Source organism: Rhipicephalus sanguineus, chromosome 5 (genome assembly GCF_013339695.2).
Source record: "Rhipicephalus sanguineus isolate Rsan-2018 chromosome 5, BIME_Rsan_1.4, whole genome shotgun sequence".
In the NCBI taxonomy this organism is placed as follows: Eukaryota; Metazoa; Arthropoda; class Arachnida; order Ixodida; family Ixodidae; genus Rhipicephalus; species Rhipicephalus sanguineus.
In genome coordinates, this window is record NC_051180.1 from 190,241,563 (window position 1) to 190,263,387 (window position 21,825).

The window sequence follows — 21,825 nt, forward strand, 5'->3', positions numbered from 1 at the left end:
TTCGCGTGACAGCGCTCGAAGAACGTCTTAGTGACACCCGCATCAAATTCCTGCCGACTAGGGACTAAACACGCGCTATCCGCACACGCGTTCCTGCACCGCACACCCACCCCGCACGAACGGCCGAGAGTGGCCACTCCTGTGACGTCACGAAGAGCGGTTCTAACTTTTTGCAGCCGCCCTGCCGGCTTGCCAGGCTCGCCTCTCATTGGCTGCTCGAAGGCGGCCGGCCCGGCGGCCGCCTTCACAGCAAACATGACGCTTGCTCGAAGCGGGCGCGAGGCCTATCGCTGCAGCGATGGAAAAAACTGCTGCTTTTATCGTTGTGATCATCATAAGCGCTATACAACTCCCGCGGAGATGTTCATCGAAGGTAGCCAGCCCGTGTGCACTTCCTGGCCCCGTCAGTGCGTGCGATCGTCAACGGAACGAAGAAACGGCCGCAGTGTAGAAAGTGTGTTGTGGTGATGCGAGTGTTGTCGTTTCGTGTGTTTCTTCGTACCGTCCGTCTTTCAAATGTAATCGCAAAGAATTTAGAGGATTTCCATCACATAATCATGCACCGTGCTAAGCAAGATATGCGTTCAGTGCGCGCCGAAGTGAAAAGTGCTCAATCCCGGGAACAAATGTTCGCGTCGGGTGTGTTGTGTGTGTGCCGTTCGTCGCGGCAAATAGTAGTCGAACCGAAGCTTCAGCAACGATAATACGATCAGGATGGGCAAGTTTTATTGCTCCGTCATTGTCGTCATTCGTAATGCGCAACGTCGTGCAAGTGTTGTGCTCGATGGTATGCACTGTGGTGAAACTTCTGCGCACCGTGTCACATCTGAGCAATTCTGTCCAGTGCTGTGAAGTGTGTTCAAGGAATGGAAACCGTGAAATATTTAGGAGCGCGGTGCTAAGTTTTCGATTTGTGTGGTTGCATGCATGTGCCCTGAAGTGGAGGTTGCATACAAGCCATTATCGTGCTTGTAGTCTAACCCATTGAGACGAGCATTATGATCGATGTTCCATAAATCCGTGAAATTTACATAATTCAATGCCAAGGTTCCGTACACCAAATTTAAAGCAAGTGGAAGTGTTACAATAAATTATGATGTACTTGAGAGCAGTTGTTATTGCAACAGAAATAATTATATCATTACTGCACAATTGGTCATGCTATATATCTTCGTAGACCGAGTCCAATGACCACTCAAGTTACATTCAATGAAGATTCAAAAAACAGATTTTGAAAGTCCTGCTGGAATGCCCCACGACCATCTCGTTAAACACGTCACTGTCTTCACCAAAGCTAGTGCGTGTAGCAAAATGTTCTAAGCAGACATAGACAAGAAGAATGCTTAATTTACCATTAGCTCAGTGTTCATAGTCTCTTCCTTGCCAGTACTGCGCAGCAATTGAAAAATTAAGCCTCTTTTCCAAAGGAGGACACCGTGTCGCAATAGGCTAAAATACTTTCCCATCGAGTTGGATGAATACGACGATGATTCGTCGCTCTTGTCGGTGGTAGATGTTGTGTGGTTGACCAAAAGTAGCCGAAGGAACTTGGCAACAATCCTGCGTGCTGATCAGCTGCCCTTGGCAGTTATTGAGGTGTTCTGAGCAAATGAGAATAGGAGAACCTTCCAAGTAGGCATAATGATTAAATCCAGCACGATGTGTATGTTTGCATGAAGGAGATGTTGCGCAACTTTCTAAAAAAGATCCTGAGCTATTCCACTCTGTGAAAGTGGATGACCAGCGAAGCTGTGTAGCACAGTGATTGATTTATTACATTTATTCATTTATACATTTATTAATAATTCTTTTAAATTCAGCATATGCTCCTTTAAAGCAATTCCACCTCAACTCGTGTCGGCAAGAAGTGCAGTGTGCAGGTTATTTATGTATGTTTATTTATGTTTATTTATGTACGCAGTTATTTTTTGCTAGTTTATTTATTTGCTTTTATCTGTTTATTTTTAGTATTTTTAGTGGACCAGTAGTGAGTAGTGTGGTTTGTCCGATTTCTGTGACACATACTTGCTAGGGGCTTTCTGTTGCCTAGGTAACTGTTCGCGGAGTTACAATCTGTTCATATTTCTTATTACTCTCAGAGTTGCAGTCATGCCAACCAATTTGCCTGGTGCGTCAGCTGCTGTTTGCACTTTGTCTGGGAAGCCACAGCCGCTTTATTTAAAATTTGGAAGTAAGGCCAGTTGATGATAATTTTCTGTTCAGTATGCAAGTGTTCGTAAAGTTGCAGGTGGCTGACTTATATACAGCCTTGCTGCAAAACACTTCAACTCTTAGTGTGCAGTATGATAGCATGAGCAGGCCCCATTCACATTGCCTTCTCATTGGCTTGCCACGCTTCATTTTTCAGTGGACACCTGAACCATGCTGTGAAGGATAAAATGTCTGTGCACATTGTGGAATATAGGACGTTTTAACTCTCCTAGGGTGCCAACTGCAATTACAGCTGCGGAGTACTTACGGAGTCTGTAAAGCAAAATGCACTCCTACATAGCTGCATTTTTTGATGCTGTGGCTGTTGTTGATGATGATGAATTATAGCTGTGCGGTTTGTAATGGTCTGGCAGATATAAAATACCCACTGGTTACACAGTTGACATAGTGTGATGCCTGCAACAGTTCTATGCTTCTACCACGCATTATTACATTTGTCATTCTGACTCCTCACCCAAGATGACAATTTTGTTGGCTCTTTTTCCAAAGCAGTTTCAAGCATTGGCGTGGCTCTGTTGTGAAATACTTTACTGCCACACAGAACGCTTGGGTTCGATAGCTGTTCAACCCCTCATGTTTATTCTTTGCATCCATTGAGATTTTTTCTCTAATGGACAGCACTGCTGACACTGACATCGCATTTTCTGCATCACGTGCATGTCAACACTATGGCGTGAAAAACTTACAATATTGTTTAGGAGTGCACAAAACCAGAATGCTAGGGTTCAGGTACTGAAGGCCACTCCTGTCTTAGTATTTCACAAATTCAAACAAAACAGTATTTTTTATGGTAGTTGAAAGCAGCCAGGCAACACACTCATACTTGCTGATGAGCTTCACGAGATAATCACTAATGTAGTGCAAGTCATAGTATGTTCGTGGTGGTGAGACATTGCATTGCTGTTCCTTTGAGCAATTCAGTTCATCAAGTACCTCCTAAGTACATCCACTTTGCTATTCGGCATTCTTGACATCTGATGTGTGGAACTGCATCAAAGGTCTGCTTTTCTTGACAGTGTGGTCACGGGCTGTTACACCACTGGCATGAGGTGCATCATTGCCTTCACACATGGAACTCAGTCCCCCGATGACGGGCTCACTTGAATTGCTATTCAATTTTCTTGTCAAGACATATCGACACCCCTGCTTAGGAGGTACTGCGTCATCTGCACCATAAATATGATAGTGCGCAATAAAACATGAAATGCTTCGTCCAAGAAGCCATCCTTTCATGATATAAGCAAACACTCTTGGATGTTCTTCATGAAACAGCTCATTTTCCAGCCTGAGCAACCTTGCTGTTGTGAAATAGGTATCTAGCAGTCACACCCGCTCCAAGTTATCGTAAATGTTTAACAGTTTTATTTTCTTCATAAAGCCAGTTGTAGAGCCTACTTCCTCGAAGGTGCATGCAGCTGAGTTGCTATGGGAGCTAGCTTGCAGATGCTGCAATCACTTGTGGTGAGAATACTTGTGTGGCTCGAAGCAAATTCATTTTCTCCAGATTTGACAGATAGACCTGCTTCAGCATCAAAATTTCTAGTAAGTTCTGCTGTTTTGTCCTTCTGGACCTTAGAATGTGTCAAGGGTCAAAACTAAAAAAACTGACTCTGTTGTCCCATGGCTGGCTCACAGTTGGCTCACGGCTGGCTCACAGCATCAAAATTTCTAGTAAGTTCTGCTGTTTTGTCCTTCTGGACCTTAGAATGTGTCAAGGGTCAAAACTAAAAAAACTGACTCTGTTGTCCCATGGCTTTTGCAGCTGAAATGACATTTTGTTTGCAAAGTACTTGTTGGTCACTATGTGCACTACTATAAATCCACTCGACTCCATTGCTGCTATGAATTCGTTGACCCAGGCAAGGAGAACCTTCCATTGAGTTGATGTCTTGTAAAGAAAACTATCGATCCACGAAGGAACCAGACCGATAGCCGTTCGTTGTTCCAACTTCTTCTCCTTCTTTTGCAGTGCTCACCTGCACGCATTCATTACTTCATATTTTTCTACATAATCCCGCCCCCCAGTAGAGTTGCATAACTCGAGCTTATAGAATTTGTGTGCAGGTATTCTTAAAAACTTGCTTTTTTGGGCTTTCACTCGCCGTGCTCGAATTATGCCATCTTGATCAGGGTAAACGTCTATGATTCGCCCTGAGGACCACCTGTGAAAGTGCGAAGCTCCTTGATCACCAAATCGCCTTGACCAGACTGTTACTAGGATATGCTGGGCAAAGGTGAAGTACCCGTAATAGGTGCTCCTTCTTCCACCGGATCCACTGGTGATCTACCAGCTTCTGACAGTATCTCAGCTTCTTGTTGTCACGTTGAGTAGCCTGAGCACTTCGAGCTTCGTAGTCGTTGGTCCGCTGTGGAGAAGCCAGTGATGAACATTTAGTGTCTGTATACGTGCAGGTCAGTGGTCTTGAATTAAAAACAGCATCTTCCGCCAACAGTACCATCTCAGTTTGTTCACTTTCGAGTTTGCACTTTCCCAGCACCTTGCGTAATGATGACTTGTGTTAGATGTAAAACGATGATTCGGGAGACGTTAGGGAAAGATTGGCAAGAACAACGGTTTCTTTAATAGAACAACATTAATTTAGATAAAGTAAAGAAAACTGCTGGAGAGACAAGAATACGGCATCTCTCCAGTTGCACAGCCGTCCCTCTTCTGCCTTCCCCCTGGGGTTCGTGCACAGTCGCACACCTGTGCTCACCACAGGGGGTTCACTTTGGTGTCACGTTACAGCTCCGGCCACAAGCCGGCTCGGCTCACACAGTGGTCGTGGCCTGGCGCCATCTTTCTACCCTGTCTCGCACAACGAGAGCGCGCACACTCGGCCGTCCTGCAATTACCGACCGTCCCGGTTGTAATCACTGTGAAGTACCCGTGTCTATCTCGTCCTGGCCCCACAGCTTTAGCTTGTCCACAGGAGCGATGCTGCTGTATGCTCGCCTCCTGCGTCGTGTACTGAGCAGCATCCCAATGCGATATCAGTCGTTGGGCAGTTTTTCCGTGATGACGTACGGTCCTCTGTATTTCTCCTTGAGTTTTCTTGATTCACCACACGCTGTAGGCTCTCGCTCAACCAAAATGACATCTTCCGGTTCGTAAGTCGGCACTTCTGAACGTTTCTTGTTGTATCTTGCCTGCTGTTTCCGTTGGTCTTCACGAATGCTCTCAGCCGCAGATGTTCGCTTGGCCTCTACCTGACGGTCGAATTCCTCGGCAAGAGCGTCATCCACGCAGTCGGCGTTGATGTTTCGTGGCCTATAGTTGAACAGCAGTCCAAATGGAGTGGTCTTCGTAGCTTGATGAAGCGTGTTGTTGATTCCCCACTGCACCTGAGGTAAAGTCGTGTCCCAGTCTTTGCCGTCCGTGTTCTTCGTCAAGCTCGCGACCGCTGGGGTAATCATGCGATTGTATCGCTCGACTTGACCATTAGCTCGTGGTGTCGCAGTGGCGTTTTTCATGTGCTTGATGCTGAAGGCGTCACACGTTGCCTTGAATTTGGCGCTCGTGAAGGCAGTTCCGCGGTCGGTAATCACCTTCGCGTGCCCTTTATCCGCAAAGGAAAGCCCTTATGGGCGATACCTTACAGGTTCTTGGGCTGTAGTTTCGATCTTCATTTCCGCTGCATTAGTGCGGCCAATCTCTGCGACGCTGTCGGCAAAACAGTCGCGATACTCCTCGATGAGCTGGTTGAGTTCCTCACGGTGCTCCGGTGTGACGCTTGGGCCCGTTTTGACATTCGCGCTCGCCGTTGAACATGGTTGCATGGCACTGCAGCTTGATTTCACGTCCTGCATCGGCTCTTCATCGAAATAGCACACCTCCGCTTGTGCAACCCGCTCGTTGGCTTTTATGTTGAGTTCCTGGTATGAAACTTTCATCACAAGAATGCATGTCTCATTCGCTGCATCTATGTTGACGACGCAACGTGGTGTGCAATGTTTGCACCCCTCTTGGCACCTGAGTTGGGCGTCCGCAAAAACATCTGGTTGGGTTCGCTGCGTGTAACGTAGAGCTCGACAAATCCAACTAGTTCGGCGGAACCACCGTCGAATCTTTGGCCCAAAGACACACCGGGCGCCTCGGAAGATCCGGAATTTCGATGGACTGTAGCGTGTCGTCACCTTCATCTACATTTTTCTCCTCCTCAAAGATCCGCACGGTGTCCCATCGCCTCACAATCGTAACGTGAGGTTGCTCGGTGAAGGGCTGTCCCACGATGACAGGAATCGCCTGTGACTCGTTCGGCACGATCAGCACGGGGACGTCGGCTGTTGCTTGGTCGACTGTGAGGTTAACGTTCGCCTCACCACACAGCGTCACACGTCCTGACTTGTAGCTGCCGATGGTCAGCGGCTTCCCTATCAATGAGTATTTGATCCCGATCGGATCTGCATCCTAATGCCGAATAGTGACACACTGGTAGCCGAGGTCAACGTACGCTCTCAGTTCGCTCCCGTTAACTTTAGTCAGCATGAAGTACTTTTTGTTGGCCGCGTGCGCTGCATGGCTGTTAAGATCCATCACGCTTTGATGGCATGTGCTGTGCCTTGAAGTGGAGCTTGCGTGGTTGCTGGTTCACGTTTCGTATTTATCTGGCTAGGGAAACGTCTTTATCAAACCGGTATGTTGTTCTTGCACGTTTGGTTTGGTTGAAATGGACATGATTCGATTAAGGGAATCGACCCTAACGACTTCCTTTTTGAAGAACTGTGCACACACTTGCAGATTTCTCTTCAATGCAAAAGTAGCAACTTTCATTTCTGTAGCAATGTCGCCAAGTGGTCTTGTTGGTACAGTTCCATTTTCATGTTCACATAACCTGACGCCCCCTGTTATGTGAAAGTTGTTGTGAACCCCAAGAACCTTTAGACAGATTTCTATGTTATGTGAATAGCTTCTTAGGCATGGAAGTTGCTGAAATAGCAAAACTGCTTTGTGCACAAGCACACATTTAAGGTTTTCACACAGTTGCCAGCGGCATGGCACAAACAACTGCATGTTTCAGTCTGACCCTTTACTAATTGTTGTTTTCTGATAGAATGCCATATGTATTTTGTAGTAAATGTGTGCCTTACCACAACAAGAGGGTCCATTGTTTTGTAGCAAGTGGACAGTCCGATAGCAGAGTTGCATCAAAACATTTCTTCAAATTATTCTGCATTGGCATGCCATATCATTTCCAATGCTATCAGAGTGTCCTAAAACACACTTCAAGTGCGCTACCATAAAATTCCGAGCAAGTGCCTCCGCTTTGGTGAAGAATAATCCAACAAGATTTGGAGGGGGTGCTCTTGCTCGGTCTTGGATCAAAATTCAATACAGCGGCGGAAGAGCCACGAAGCATGAAGAATGCAGAGCGTGCTTCTGATGATATACGTTATTGATTGCGCATGCATTGACTGTATTTATCCACTTGGTCGGGCAAATAAAAGCAGTGAATGAAACAGTGAAAATGGCGGGAGGAGAGAAGGGGGCACATATTTCAACTCGCTTTCCAGGCTGACTTCTCCTCCTTTCTATTCGTGAAACATTGTCTTCTTCTTCTCCATTGTTCTTCATGTGTGGCTGTGAACATACTTGCACACTTGACATATTTCTGCCCCAGGCGTCTCTCATCCTATCGTGGTTTCGGGACGTTAAACCCAGGTATTATTATTATTTTAAATTTCTGCCTCACAGGCTTGACCCATCACATTGCACATCACTGTCTGTAGCCTCTTAATACACTAAGGAAGGCCGTCAGCTGGCCTGCTCGTTCATGACAGAAGACGAAGGGCTCCTAAAGATCCTTTGTGATGACAACCAAGCTCCCTACACTCACCAGCCTGACTTTTTAGTCCGGCTGATGCACCACTGGCCTGTTTTCTAAACTCCTCGCCAGATACTGCATTCCCTACCGCATTGTACATGCGTACCCTGTCAACTAGATCTTGGAGCCGGTCCCACTGTCCGCTCACTGAAGATGTGAATGCGATAAAGTGCATGTCCAGAGTCTGAAACCTTATTACAACCCGACTGTCCTGTTGTCCCCTTGGATTGTCAGGATGCGTCCTCCTCCTCCAGGGGCATTTGTAGCAAAGAATAATGGCATGCCCGAAGGGCATGCTATCATCATTGTCTCACTCATTAAGAGGAGCTCACGCTCTTGCTGCCTGATGCTCAATTTAGATGGGCACGTTCCGGAATTGAAAGTAAACCGCCTTACATGACATTTGTTTCGGACGTTTGCAGAGTGAAATTCTTTGGGAGAGATGATTAGGAATGTTACAAAAAATTGACCACAGAAATTAGAAAAAAAGCAGGTGGAATAAGTCTTTCGAACAGTCGTCGTCACATGAGATCCCTTTACTGCCTTGCGAGCTAGGCGCTTGTGGCCTCCACGATTAGTTCCAACAACGCGTCACCGGAGGTAATGTCGGAGGCCGCGAGGCGGTCTTCGTACTTTTCCAACACGTCGGCAGGGGCTGCTAGGCCCTCAGCTAACATAAGCTAACAATGTTTATGCTGCCGCTCATGAGCATTGGGTCATTCCTCAAGTGAAGGCGGCGTCACTGTCCTGCTCAGTGCCAACGAATGCATATCTGCACATTTTACGTTAGGAAAGGTAATAAAAAGTGTGCTGTATTTCAACGCTAATATAGAGAGAATTAATAGCTTACACCAGTAAACGGTCATGTAATACGTACACGTGCACATCCACTTTTTTGCCGCCAGAGGCGCCAAAACAATATTGAGTGAAGAAATAAAAATATAAATCCGCATTGTATGAGAAAAACAGGGTTCGCTTTAGACAATACAATAGACAATTCTTCTATTAGTGGGGTCATCTCAATTCGTGTGCTGAGCGGTTGTCGGTCCCTTTAAAGATGTGCATTTTGTTAAGTCCGAGCATGGTTGCAGAAAGGAACAGAAACAAGCGTGTCGTAGGTATCTCTTACATTCATAGCTTATCTCACAGGCTAAAGAAAGTGGGAAGTAGATATGGCAGTAATGTTGTCTTTATGGCTGCCAACATGCTAGCAGGGGTGAGACAGCTGCGCATATGCGCATTTTTGATACAATTCCGATTTCTTGCGCCAAGCTGCTCCAAAAACATAAAAATTGAAAAAATTACGCTGGACTGCTCCAAAACAGCCTGAAAAGAAAGAATTTTGATGCCCACGTGAGCTTCAGTGGGGAAAAAAGGCTGAGTTGACATGATTTTCCTAGCAGCGCCAGGAATACCAAGAAAATAAGTCGTTCGCAGAACACTTAGACGCGCGCAAGCGTGTTTCTTCTATGCACCTTTCTAATGAAGGCTCTTCCATGGTGCTGCCATAATCTCCTCAGAACCATAAGCGTGCGCACAGGGGGGGCAGGGGGGGGGCCGCCCTCCTAATCACCTAAAAGGGGGGGCACAAAATCTGCTCATACATTGACCCCCCTAGTCACCTAAGAGGAGGGGGGGGGCGCGAAAGTTGCCTCTTACGTTGACTTAGTAGGGGGAAGGCCTCTGCGATGAACCTCCCCCCCCCTGATCTCAGAACTGTTGTAAATGTACGTGACCCCGCAAAGATGTGCTGCTGTGCCCCGAGTGTGCTGCTTCTACTCGCTAGGCTGTGTGTTCTGGCGCTACTGTCGCTTAGCGAAAACTACAGAGTCGCATGCGTAGCGGAGTTGACTCTCAGGTTGTTTGTTGCGCGCAGCATGTTCCTCCATTCGCTGCGGTTCTCGTGTTGACACTGCTGTGTGTGGTCACCTACACGTGCATTTGCTGTTGGCGAGTACCTTGTTGCGTGAATGCGGCGTTTACTATCTTCCTGCATGCGACGCTTCTCTGCGATGCTCCAGCGCGTGCGTTCTCAAACTGGGTACTGCGGAACCGAGGGGTTCTGTAAGGACATCTTATGGTTCCGCGATCGGCCAGAACGAATGCAACCCGCTCTCGTTGCCCCCCCATTAGCAACTAATTTATTTATTTAGACAAGTAAATTTGCATTGCATTTTGCATTTAACAAAGCCACATCCACACATTGTGTGTCTGCGGGTAGCGAGAGAGCCACGTGGTAGCAGCCATGGCGCGTTGGCGATCACGTGGCACAATTTTCATACACGGTGATCTGCCACTGCTCGGTTTTGTAATCAAAACGCGCAATGAGCGCTTTGATATGTGTAAGGTGGGTCGCTTCGTGCCTGCTCTGGGCTACAAGAGCATTTAGGCTTAGCTTTACGACTGGTGTATCGGTCGACAGCCGTTTCGCTGTGCAACTAGCATGCCTCCTTTTTTGTTTTGCAATAAATAAGACTGGCCTCTGTACGTCCGGCGCTTCGTTTACATGGACACATTGCTTACGCTGTGTGGTGCCTGAAGCATGCAGTGTATGGTCGGCAAGTGCTTGACGCGATTTAAGGCGGAAAGTTGGGGTAGTTGGTAACGTGAAAAATAGGACATGTTTACTAACGAAAAAGACGTGGACGAGAAGAAGCGTTGTCCTGTATTCCTTCTTCTTGTCCACGTCTTTTTCGCTGGTAAACATGTCCTATTATTCGCTTGATGCGAGTCGCAAGAGAACAGGCCAATGGGGGCAGTGCTAATACTGTGGTTGCGTGGCACGTTGAGAGGCGTTATCACCCCTCCACCCCCGTTCTCGATTGTCTTCATGCTCAAGAAAATGTTCGGGGTTCTGCAGCATTCCGGAAAAACCATTGGGGTTCCCCAAGGCCGGGCAGCGGACTGATGCGAAGCGGGTTTGTGTCGTCCCCCAATAAAAACGTATAGTACGCTTACAACGACGCTACTCTTGCAGTACCATACTCATGCGTTTGACCAGGTAGTCAGTGGGGTCAGATTACTTGGAATCTGCGCCACACTCTTGAAGGTGGTCCCGCGCGTGAGGTGGCAGCGAACGGTGGTGCAACGCGCTTTTGTCTGTTAAAAGCGTGCAGTACACTTTATGCTATGCCAACCGCGCAGCCGAGCAGATAGCTAAAGGCGCTTATTTGATGTTCTCTTGACAAAGAGTAACACAGACCTACAGGAAGCTCTTGGGAAGCTTGAAAAGCTCAATAAGCAGACATACAAAAAGCGAAAACAGTAATATGCTTAATCATATCACTGATCTTGAGCAGAAGCCTACTGCTGTGTACTTGAAAAGGGTGTAAACTTGAGCTTGTTGGCTTGGCTTCATAGCAGGGAACAGCGCGGATACACGAGACAAGAGAGACTGACAGGACTTGGCGCTGGCTAACAACATGAGCGTTTATTTCGTATGTGCACAAATATATACGCTTATTGAGAAACAGAAATAACCAAAAGAGGGAGGGGGGAAGGAGGTCAACGCATGCGTCCCAACTAGGCTATGACGGTGCTATGATCTCGTGTGAAGATACTTAATTTCCTTGTCGGTTAGTGCGATCGATGGTGTGCTTACACATGATGGCCCAGTGGAATGAATTGCGAGTGCTTCGTAAATTTCCCAGGCACGGCTATCACGATATCTGCGCAAGATGCGCGTCTGATCAAAATTAGGACTGCAGCCACATTCGGCACAATGAATAGCCAAATTGCTTCCAGTATGGGCCTTGAGGCTGTTCTTGTGTTCTCGCAGACGGTTGTTGATGCAGCGGCCCGTCTGCCCAACGTAAAGCCCTTCGCAGGACGTAGGTACCTTGTAGATCACTTCGGTTTTGCAAGGCACAAACTGTGTTGCATGATGCTTCTTGCAAGTGGAGGGACTTTGGCAAGGGGCATTCACCTTCCTGCACAATGAACCCAGCTTTATCAGCGGCGAAAACACCATTCTTACGCTTGCACGTGCAGCTGCCTTCTTGATTTTGTGCGACACACCGTGTAGGTGTGGGATGACCGACACCCTTGCCCTGTCCTCTTCAGCACGAGGTTAAGCCGTCTTACGATGCTCCTTCAGGAGAACTTCTGCCAGCCCCGACAGGAAATGGTCAGAGAAGCCAGCTTTCTTCAACCTGCAGACTTGATTGGTGAAACTGGAAGCAATTACACGTGGACAAGACCTAACTAGTGCATTTTTCATAGCAGAGGAAGCGACGGCCCGTTTGACCAACTTAGAATGGTGCGATGAAAATGGAAGGTCTTTTTTTGAACGGGGTGAATACTCCCAGCAGGTGTGATCTGCACTAAAGGCTATCTTGAGGTCTAGGAAGCGTATTTCACCCCTAGGACTTTTATTCACGAGGGAACTACATGAGGGAACTACCCGATTCTTGAATAAATAAATAGGGGTAAGTGAGCGCTTGTATGTAGCTTGTATGTGAGGCCTTGTATGTAATTTTTTCTTCCAATCAAAGTTACACAGCAGCTGACTTTGGAAAGTACAGTGAACTCCCGTTAAGACGAACTCGGTTAAGACGAATTCTCGCTTATACCGAACAACACGGGACCATTTATTTGGTTTCCCATAGACTCAATGCAAAAAAAATTCGCTTAAGACGAACCGCCCAACTGTACTCTTCTGTTAAGACGAACTTTCGCGATGATCGACAACGCTAGCGATTCTGCGAAACGAACACTGCAGTCTTGGTGGGGCATTCAGGCGACCGAGAAAAAGCCAAAAAGATGAAAAAAAAGCACTTCCTGGAGCAAAGACGCGAAGCAAATCGCGACGCGGAGGGCGCGAGATTAACGAAGACTGGTCAGCGGATAAAGCCGGTATCCCCTCTCACCCCCAGCCTGTGGGTGGGGGAGCTGTGGGCTTTATCAGCAAAGAAAGCAACAAAAAGAGGGGGATTTACAACTTGGACCCCCAAGCCATTGCGTCCTTTTGTATCCCCCCCCCCCTGTTCTTCGGCTTCCCAGCTGGAGTACAAAGGAGAACAGAACAACACAAGAGCTTGGGGCCCCTCCGCCGTGGTCAGAGGGGGCAAACGCAAGGGGAGTGGGGAAAAAAAAAAGAAAGCGACAACAGGAACAAAAATGGTCTGTGCATTACAATCGAGTACGAAACCGAAACCACGATCGCGGCGCACTCCCGTCAGAGGGGTCAAGTGCATTGTCATCGCCATCACACAATGGCGGCCGAGCACATGTATTTTGTGGTCAATTCGCGTAGGACCTGTAGGCGTTCTATGATCTGTTCCTAGTGAAGTGCAAATTGTGATGAGCCATTTTGATTATGGAAGCGCACGACAAAGGAAGGCTATTTTGCACAGTGAATATAGCTGCGTCGTGTCTTTTTCGTGGCGAGGCTTGTGACCGTGAGTAGCCCTATGGGATATCTTCAGCTGCACGTGGATCAGGAAAAGTTACTACAGGCCGAAAACGGGAAAATATCCGGACCTCGAAGAAAACCTTGCAGACTTTCTTAAGCAACTCAGCGTATAATGACTTTGTCAAGGCAACAGCACGCGACCGAGGCGTATCCAGAAGTGATCTTAGAGCCAGCAAAACAGGCTCACAGAAGAAAACGAACTGCCAGGACAATAAATTTTACATTCTTTGAAGGAAATTTGTGCTTGTCTCTTAATTTTTTTTCTAATCGTCAACATAGGAGCGTGTTACAGTTTTATCATTAAAATGTGGTAGCAAATATCTTCACGAGCATTTTTATTTTTGAACGCGCGTAATCGGGTGCTCGTAAGATTCGTGTAAATACTCTGCTTGAAGGCATAGTCTTTATCTAGATGAGCCAAATAAATGCTTTTTCTTGTCTTTTTGCCCCACATTGTAAGTCTACTGCATTCAGTGTTTCAAGTAACATATTTGAATGCACTTGGCATGTTAGCATCTCTCTTTTTGGGGGCACTTCTGATAAGCCGAACTCCTGATAAGACGAACAGATGACCGCGGTCCCTTCGAGTTCGTCTTAACGGGAGTCTACTGTGTTGTCAAATGATTAAAAATATGAACTTATTACTCAGTTTACCATGCCTGAGAATCGAATGTTTGTGTCTGTGATGTGGTCTCTTAATTTAAAGAGACTGTCTACCGTTCTTCATGGCTTTTCTGTTTTGCACCGCAATAGAATGCGTACCGTCTGAAGTGTCCAACCTTGCAGTGGCTTCTCTGGAAAGCGAGCAGAAATTTTTAAAACAGAATTTTTCGATCTGCGTTCGGTCTTCTTCCATTGGCGTGAAACATGCCCACAACACTGGTTGGTGGACGCGATGACGATTGTAGTGCCGGTAAAAATTAAAACCGAAAGCACATGTGATTTCTGTAGAATTACTTTATTTTCGCTGAACCCTATTGTAATGAATGTAACAGTCGTTTTCAGCACGCTAGCGGTTAACTGAAGCCTTATTATACGATTACAGAACACTTGTTTTGCTGTAATTGCAGTCTATGTGTTTATTTTAGCACTGCTGCCGCAATCCAAGCCAAATCGATTCGTCAACAAGAGACAATAAATGCGCACCTTCACAGCGCAGCACATGTGAGACATCCTAACAACAATACAGCGGCACAGTACGACCAGCGCGGAGAGCCGCATGGCATAGCGCATGAGTTGAAACAGACGAAATCGAAGACGGTGCCGCAAGCAGCGCCACCGGGCACCTTTTTGGATGCGTGAGAGAAAAAAGGAAAAAATTACTCTCTGACACAATCGAAAGGTGCCTCAAGTGCGTAAAATACAATTTCAAGTTATATATGTTTGTTTTTAAGCAAAATGAGTCTAGCTGCAAGGATTTCTTGTCATACCAGTAGATTGAACCACATCGCCGTTGGGTGATGCTTGCGGTCATTCTTTGGCCTTTTTCAACGTCAAATTAAAAATATAATTCTTTTTTTATGGGGCAAAGGCATGCTCATTGCTGCCGATGTGACGAACGATCTTCTCATTTTCACCACAATCAGAAAAATTTTTCAGAGTGGTAGACAGTCCCTGTAAGAAGTAAATCTGGAACTTTGTTATGTGTAAGTGTCTTTTATCCTTACAAAGCAGAAGTTCAGGTGAAGATGGAAGCTTGGAGAGATAACTTTTTCTTGAACACGAGGTGTCGCTGAAGCCACCACGTGACACCCCGTGTTCAAGAATTTTTTATTTCATCCTTACAAGTACTTTGGAATTGGATGAGACATTGAGACACTGGCGTAAAAGCTGAGTTCCATTGCTTTAAGAAGCATGTTCTACCTTGGGTGAATAATGAAGAAACTACCGTAAAATCCTGAGAAAGCGCCCCTACCTGAGCAAACGCTCCCCTTCCTTTTTTGGGAGATTTGAAATATGCGTCCCCTTCTCTCCTCTCGCCGTTTTACTGTTTCATTCACTGTTTTATTCGTCCGCCGAGTGTTGATAAAAACAGTGAATGCATGCACATTAAATAAAGCATTTCATTAGAAGCAGGCTGTGCATTCTTTATTCTTAGCGGCTCTTCCTCCGCTATCTTGCATTTTGATCTGCGAACAAGCAAGCGCCTCCCTCCCCTCCAAATCCTATCAGATTATCCATCACCTTGGGGGGCGGGGGCGCTTGCGTATTTCCGCCATGTTGAAGGCTAAGCGCGCTCCGCATATATACACGGAGCGTACGTATCAACGTGTGGTGGCTGATACGAACAACAATGTTGACATATTTTCGTGTGCCGTGTTGCTCAGATTGAGGAAATTGGGATGCTGAAAGAAGGTTTATAAGAAACTAAAGCCCGAACCACACGTACGCTGGCCGAGCGCACGCTGTACGTTGGCTGTACGCGCTCCGGAGGCCGCGCATGCGCAGACGAAGCAAGCGCGGCAAAACGTGCGCGGTACACGAGTGTTCGCGGCGACTGATATCAACCTTGAAACGGCGCGCGTTCGAAAGCGCTTGGAGCCCTGCAAATACGCAACTGTGGCATGGCTGTTACTAGCACCGACTTGACCGACGGGTGATGATGTGCATCATGTGAAAAATTTTAGTTCTTATTTACTTTTGCATGTATCTAACAATAAAAAAGGTAACAGAAGGAGGTTTTGTAAGTATTCTGATGTACTATCAGTAATTTTGTACGAAACGATGCCTTGCATGTATGAAGAAGCGCGCGCTTGCGTGCGCCTTCGCGCGTAGTGTGTAGGTGGAAACTGCCATAACTTGCCGGAGACACCCGGGCTGCGCGCGCTGATGCGCTCCCCGTGCGCGTTTAGGAGCGTACGTGCGGTTCGGGCTTAACCTCCATGTTGTTAGATTATCTCGTGGCCGACAAGAATCAGCAGATCGTTCCATGACTCTGGTTGCTGCTTACGACTAACGCCGTGTATACGTTCGCCGTTATTATTAGAGGCACTATGTGACAGCATCGGCATTCATCAGAGAATACTCTTTCGTGTCATGGCGGAACGAGACAGTTTTCGCACCGTGTGCTTGCAGGCACAGGCAAACCGGCTTCGTGTACGTGCTTCGAAGCAGCATCGCGGCTACTCACGCATGCCTGCACAGCTGTTGACAACATTACTTTGTTTATTACATTGTGATAACAGTAACATGGTAGACAGGTAGCTCGTGCGCATCTTCGGTTCTCAGTGAACGGACCGATTGTGCTATAGTGTCTTGTTTGTAGTTTGTTTTCGATTGTAGAGTTTAACAAGGTAGCGTTTGTTGGGTTGCTTTGCGTGCGTACTGCTTCACTATATATGCGTATTTTTCAAGCATTTCATGTGCCATCATCGCCGAATTCCGAGGCGCGGCCCGTTTGTCCTGGCAGCACCTTCCCCCCCCCCCCTTACTTTTTCTTTATTTATTCCCCATGAAGAGCACATATGAAGTTCTCCCAAAAGCTGATCCCCCTTTGGAAAAATCCTGTATCAACCCCCATGTTCTATCAAATGTCAACAGATCAGGGCCGTAGCCAGACATTTTTTTCGGGGTGGGGGGGTGGGGGGTGTGTTTCAACCATACTTTATGTACTTTCGTGCGCGCGTTTGTATGTGTGCAAAATAGAAAATTTTCTTTCTGGGGCGGACGGGGGGTTTGAACGCTCCTCCGCCCCCAGCCCCTTGGCTACGCCCCTGCAACAGATGCTTCAAGTATGTGGGACTTCTGGCGGGAAACTGAAAAAATGCTGTTCCGGGAAATATGTTACATTCGTCCGTGAGTGCACTACCGTTGGTTACGCGCTGAGGTGGTTCCACAAGTGTTCAGTCGGCGATGCAAAACTGTCTTGCTGCAATGAGTTGAAATTGAAAGGCGCCTGTAAGCCCCGAAGGCAACGATGTGAACGCGAATATTTTTGGCGTATTTTGTTATTTACGAGCACATGCCGAAAGGTTATTCAATAAAACACCAGCTAATCGGCACCTACTTCTTGAAGCAACGAACACATTTGATGTTCTCTTTTCACGTGCGTCAGATATGGAAATGTTAACCCTGCGGTAATTCTATACATAACATACGTCGGTGACTACAGTAGCGAAATATTTTTTTTATTTCAAAAATAAAAAAGAGGTCCACGTTTTATTTAAAATTAGGTGCACTATACATCATGTCGACGTAGGCTGCTTCTTATGAAATACGCTTTGAAATGGGTCAACAGCACTCACCGTCATCGATGTGCTGAGCCGTGTCGCGCGCTAAAGCCTCTTCCCAACCATCCTTCACTACGCGCGTGATACTCAAATAGTTAACAGCGCTTTATTCGCTACACTGAACACGGACAGACAGAATTTATAGCCTAGCGCGAAGCTTTATTCTCAACGACGGCACGCCTATACATGTGACTCGGTGACAAACTTGTACCTTCTTCTCGTTGTGAGGCAGTTCTTTACACGTAAGAACCGTCAGCGTTATAACTAGGAAATGCTGGTAACGTGTACAGGCCCTTACACACTCGTCTGACGTTTTTATGCCCAGATTTCCCACTATCAAAGCAGATGCAAGCAAGAAGTTATAGCAGCGACAGCAATACGATTCGTACACAAGCCTCCAACATGGCGCCAGATCGGTAGCTTCGTCAAAGCTCCGACAGATGGCAGAAATTTTGCATAAGGTCTATTACATTGGTATTAATGTAACTTTTGGGAGTGTGAATTTTTGACAGTTTCTTGTTCTCTGTAGTTCTGCTCATGATGGTATTGCCCTGTGCTGAAACATCCCTTGCAGGGGCTGATCTCGCGCCTCTATGAGACATTCCTTGTGTTCACCCTGGTGGCAGCCCTGCTCTTTGGCATGACCTTCCTGCTGTCAGCCATCTTGGACTATGGCCAAACCAGCATGCAGTCCTTCTTTGGTGCGTTGGCTCGTTGTTGTTTTCCTCCCACTGTTGTCTCTAGCAGGATCATATCCATTCTGTGCTAAATATTGTCACTTCATGGTGACGCTGAAGGGCGTAAAACTTTAGCTGGCTAAAGATGCAACTCTTTATTGGGCAGAGCTGTGCCCAGAACAATTCACACTGAAGTGTCAGCAGCAAGAGCATTCATCGGCATTCGTCGGTAAACAGCAGGTAAAATGCATTGGCATGCATGGTTGAACACTGTGGCGTTATTGCTTGTGATCGTGTTAGCTGCAGAATAAACTAAGCCTTTCATGTCGTGCATGCAATCTTATCAGAAGAGTCTCAAGTGATTGTGAATGTTCCCAATCATACCGGCGCAGCCTGAGCTGAGCAGACGTAATGTGTGTGGCAGTTTTTGCGAGTAAAGCCTGGTCACATGAAAATGACAAACGAGCACACACGGCCTCGCTCCCCCCTAAAAAAGCTTTGTCCCGATGCTGTGAAGAAAACATGAAAGCAAGAAAAATTACAGGCATATAAAACCAGGGTGTCTACGGACCGGGAAAACTGGGAAAACCGGGATTTCTCAGGGATTTTGGATAGTCTGGAAATTCTCAGGGAAAACTCAGGGAAATTGTGTTCCCATCAGGGAAAATCCACAGTAACTTTGTTGAAAGGGAACGAAAGTCGCGGTAAAGATGGCTCGATGTTTTGTGAACGCATTTTTCAAATCGAACGGCCGATGAGGCTGCGGGGAAGGGATGAACCTTGATGCTCTCCTCCCCTTCGGAGTGGTGTAGTAGGAGAGAGTCCGGCTGATGCATGGCATGCGGGTACCATGAACCACGGCACATTGTATTGCGCAATGTTGTCAGGGTGTTCTGTGACTACGCGTTCTGTATTCTTTGTCGTGCGTACTGTGCGTTAGCGCCCAATATGGTGTTTTCGTTATCGCCGTGTGCCAAGTAACAAGCATGATTAGTTCAAGAAACAGTGGCAGTAGATGTAATGAACTTGAGTTATCTTGCAATCGATCGCGATCGTTCAGGAAGCGGATGTCGTCGACAAGGCTAGTATCGTGCAAGCCCTCCCGATCGGCGAGATAAGACGACGACGCTTGTTAGCAAGTATCGGAGAGCTCACTCGCTCTGATCCCGAGCTTCAAAGGTGCTATGTAGGACGCTTTGAAGAATAGAATAAATTTCCAGGCGAGAGCGAGCGTAACTAACAGGCTCATTTACAGCAAGTAAAAACTTTTTTTATTCTAAAATTTTTTTCCTTGGTGAGGGCACTGCTGAAACAAGCTTTAGGCAGTCGACCGATATTTTTTGGAGCTGCAGGTCGCAATTATAAGCCACTCCACTGCTTATGTGGATACAAAGCCGAATTACAAAACTTTTCAGAGCCAAGGCATAGCGGCGACCGAAATTCGCGACACCAGCACGGGTCAATTCGTCTTCCTCGATTCGGCGCGCGATGTCGCAAAACAGAAACCTGGCCACCGTAATCGGATGTGCCGTAATTCAGGCTGTTGCCATGCTTTCATGCGATCTTAGCCCGCAGCTATTTTGCCTTTTTTTTGCGATAGCAATTATATACACTCCAGGTGAATTTTTTGTCTTCGCCATGATCTTCCTTATCAAGTCCAAATCGTGATTAGTAAATCACCCGGCGCGTCGTATCCGCGATGCGCAGCGCCTATGGGGCGCCACTGAAAGCCGCGTAGCGGCGGCCGTTGGAAGCGCTGGTGGGTCGCGTAGCAGATGCCTCATTTGCGCACGTGTGATTTGCCGCTTGTGCGCGTCCCAGATAATTACTTTTGCGGCGATAGTGTGCGCAATGGAGCCGCAATTTAAAATAGTGGACATGTGTCCGATGTCACAGCTGTGTGGGACGACATTGTCACCATATACGCGCCAAGTGTTTGCCACAGACAAGCGTCAACAAGCTTCCCTCCGAAGTGGAGCTCATCGTAAGTACACCGCTTTCTTTATAACATCCCGATCACTAATGCCCGCACGCGTTGACACTTGAAGCAACGTTTTTTCTCGACACAGTAGTTTTGTTTACGTGCCATGTGTTTATATAGTAGATGTTGAGGGAGCGCTGTCGCACCGGCGTATCGATTTCGCAGGTGCGGCCACGCGAAGGGTCAGCGTTGGTAAATCTTTGAAACCAGCACGATAAACTTGTGAAAAAATAAAGTATAAACTTGTCATCATCGGTGCAGAAGCGCACAGCAAACATTTTGCACCGATGATCGCATTCCAGTGCCATCAATAGGTAGAATGCAGCCGATTTCGTGCAGCACATGTGTGATTCCACAGCGCTTTTGTAAAGGAGCCGTCAGCTGCCCCACATTCTCTGGCATTGCGTTTCGCGCCATTCGTTTTTCAAGAGCGCCTAGGCATCGCGTCTTATCAGTAATAACAACCTCATGTGCATTGTAGCTTCTACAATGCAGGCGAGGCGACAGAGTGTAAACGTAGTAGCGTTCGCTGAAGACATAGCTACATAAATGGAGAAATAAAAACACGGTAATCGTTCTAACACTGCCGTAAAGAAAGCGCGATTGCTTAGCTTCGTCGTACAGCCGCAATCCACCGCCGCCGTCGCTGTCGCTCATGAAATAGCACCGGGAACCTGTAGAAGTGTGTTCCTGGCGATTTTTTGTGTGTGTTTGAGCAGCCTACAATGCAGCAGTTATTTTTTGACATCGCTGAAGCCCGACAGAGTCGTTAAATCACTTCAAAAACACATCCATCCGTGCACTCGCGTACGCGCTCGCGGGAACAGTGCTTGCCCGGACCCACCAACGCTTCCGAGCCGTGGCGGCAGATGGCGTCGTCGGCGCTTTACGCATCGCCTATAGACGAATTCCACCGGACATACATCACGGAAATGCGGTGGCGCTGTCGTCGGGCGTTTAGTCGGGCGTTTAGGGAAATATATCTAGAGAAAAAATCCATTGTACAGAAATTGGTCGAGGCAAAAATTAAAGGCGAAAGTGAACGCTGGGTGACAGAGATTCACGAAAAAAAGGAGGCCGCACCTAGGATATTTTGGAGCCACATAAAGGCGCTAGGTAGGAAGTCTGTCACAACGCAACAACATATTCTCGATGAAGGAGGAAATCAATTGGAAGGGTACGAAGCGCTAGGTTACATTCGAAAGGTAACAGCCGATTCGTTTAAAAAGAGCGTCCAGGGGATTTCCCTGGTGAGTAAAAGTGTGGCGGAGAGAGCAACCGAGGAAGAGCTAGTGCTGGAGAATGTCAATTGGAAAAAGGCTGAAGGAAAAATTCCAAAGCGCACTGCCGCGGGTTTAGATGGGATTCCCGTTAGCCTCATTAACGAACTAGGAAAAAAAAAAAAGGCAAGGGAGAAAAGGATAACATTCGCTCGTATAGACCACTAACCATTACATCGGTACTATAC

The 21,825-nt window shown here is 47.0% G+C and overlaps 1 protein-coding gene across 8 annotated transcripts in view; it reads left to right on the top strand.

Moving 5' to 3' along the window:
• Nucleotides 1–21,825, top strand: part of LOC119394533 (protein LMBR1L) — a 583,826-nt gene that overhangs the window by 163,765 nt on the left and 398,236 nt on the right. For all 8 annotated transcript variants that reach the window (XM_037661855.2, XM_049415813.1, XM_049415812.1 and 5 more), the window contains one exon: nt 18,274–18,400. In XM_037661855.2, coding sequence (XP_037517783.1) covers nt 18,274–18,400 — 127 coding nt within the window. The remainder of the gene's footprint in view (nt 1–18,273; nt 18,401–21,825) is intronic.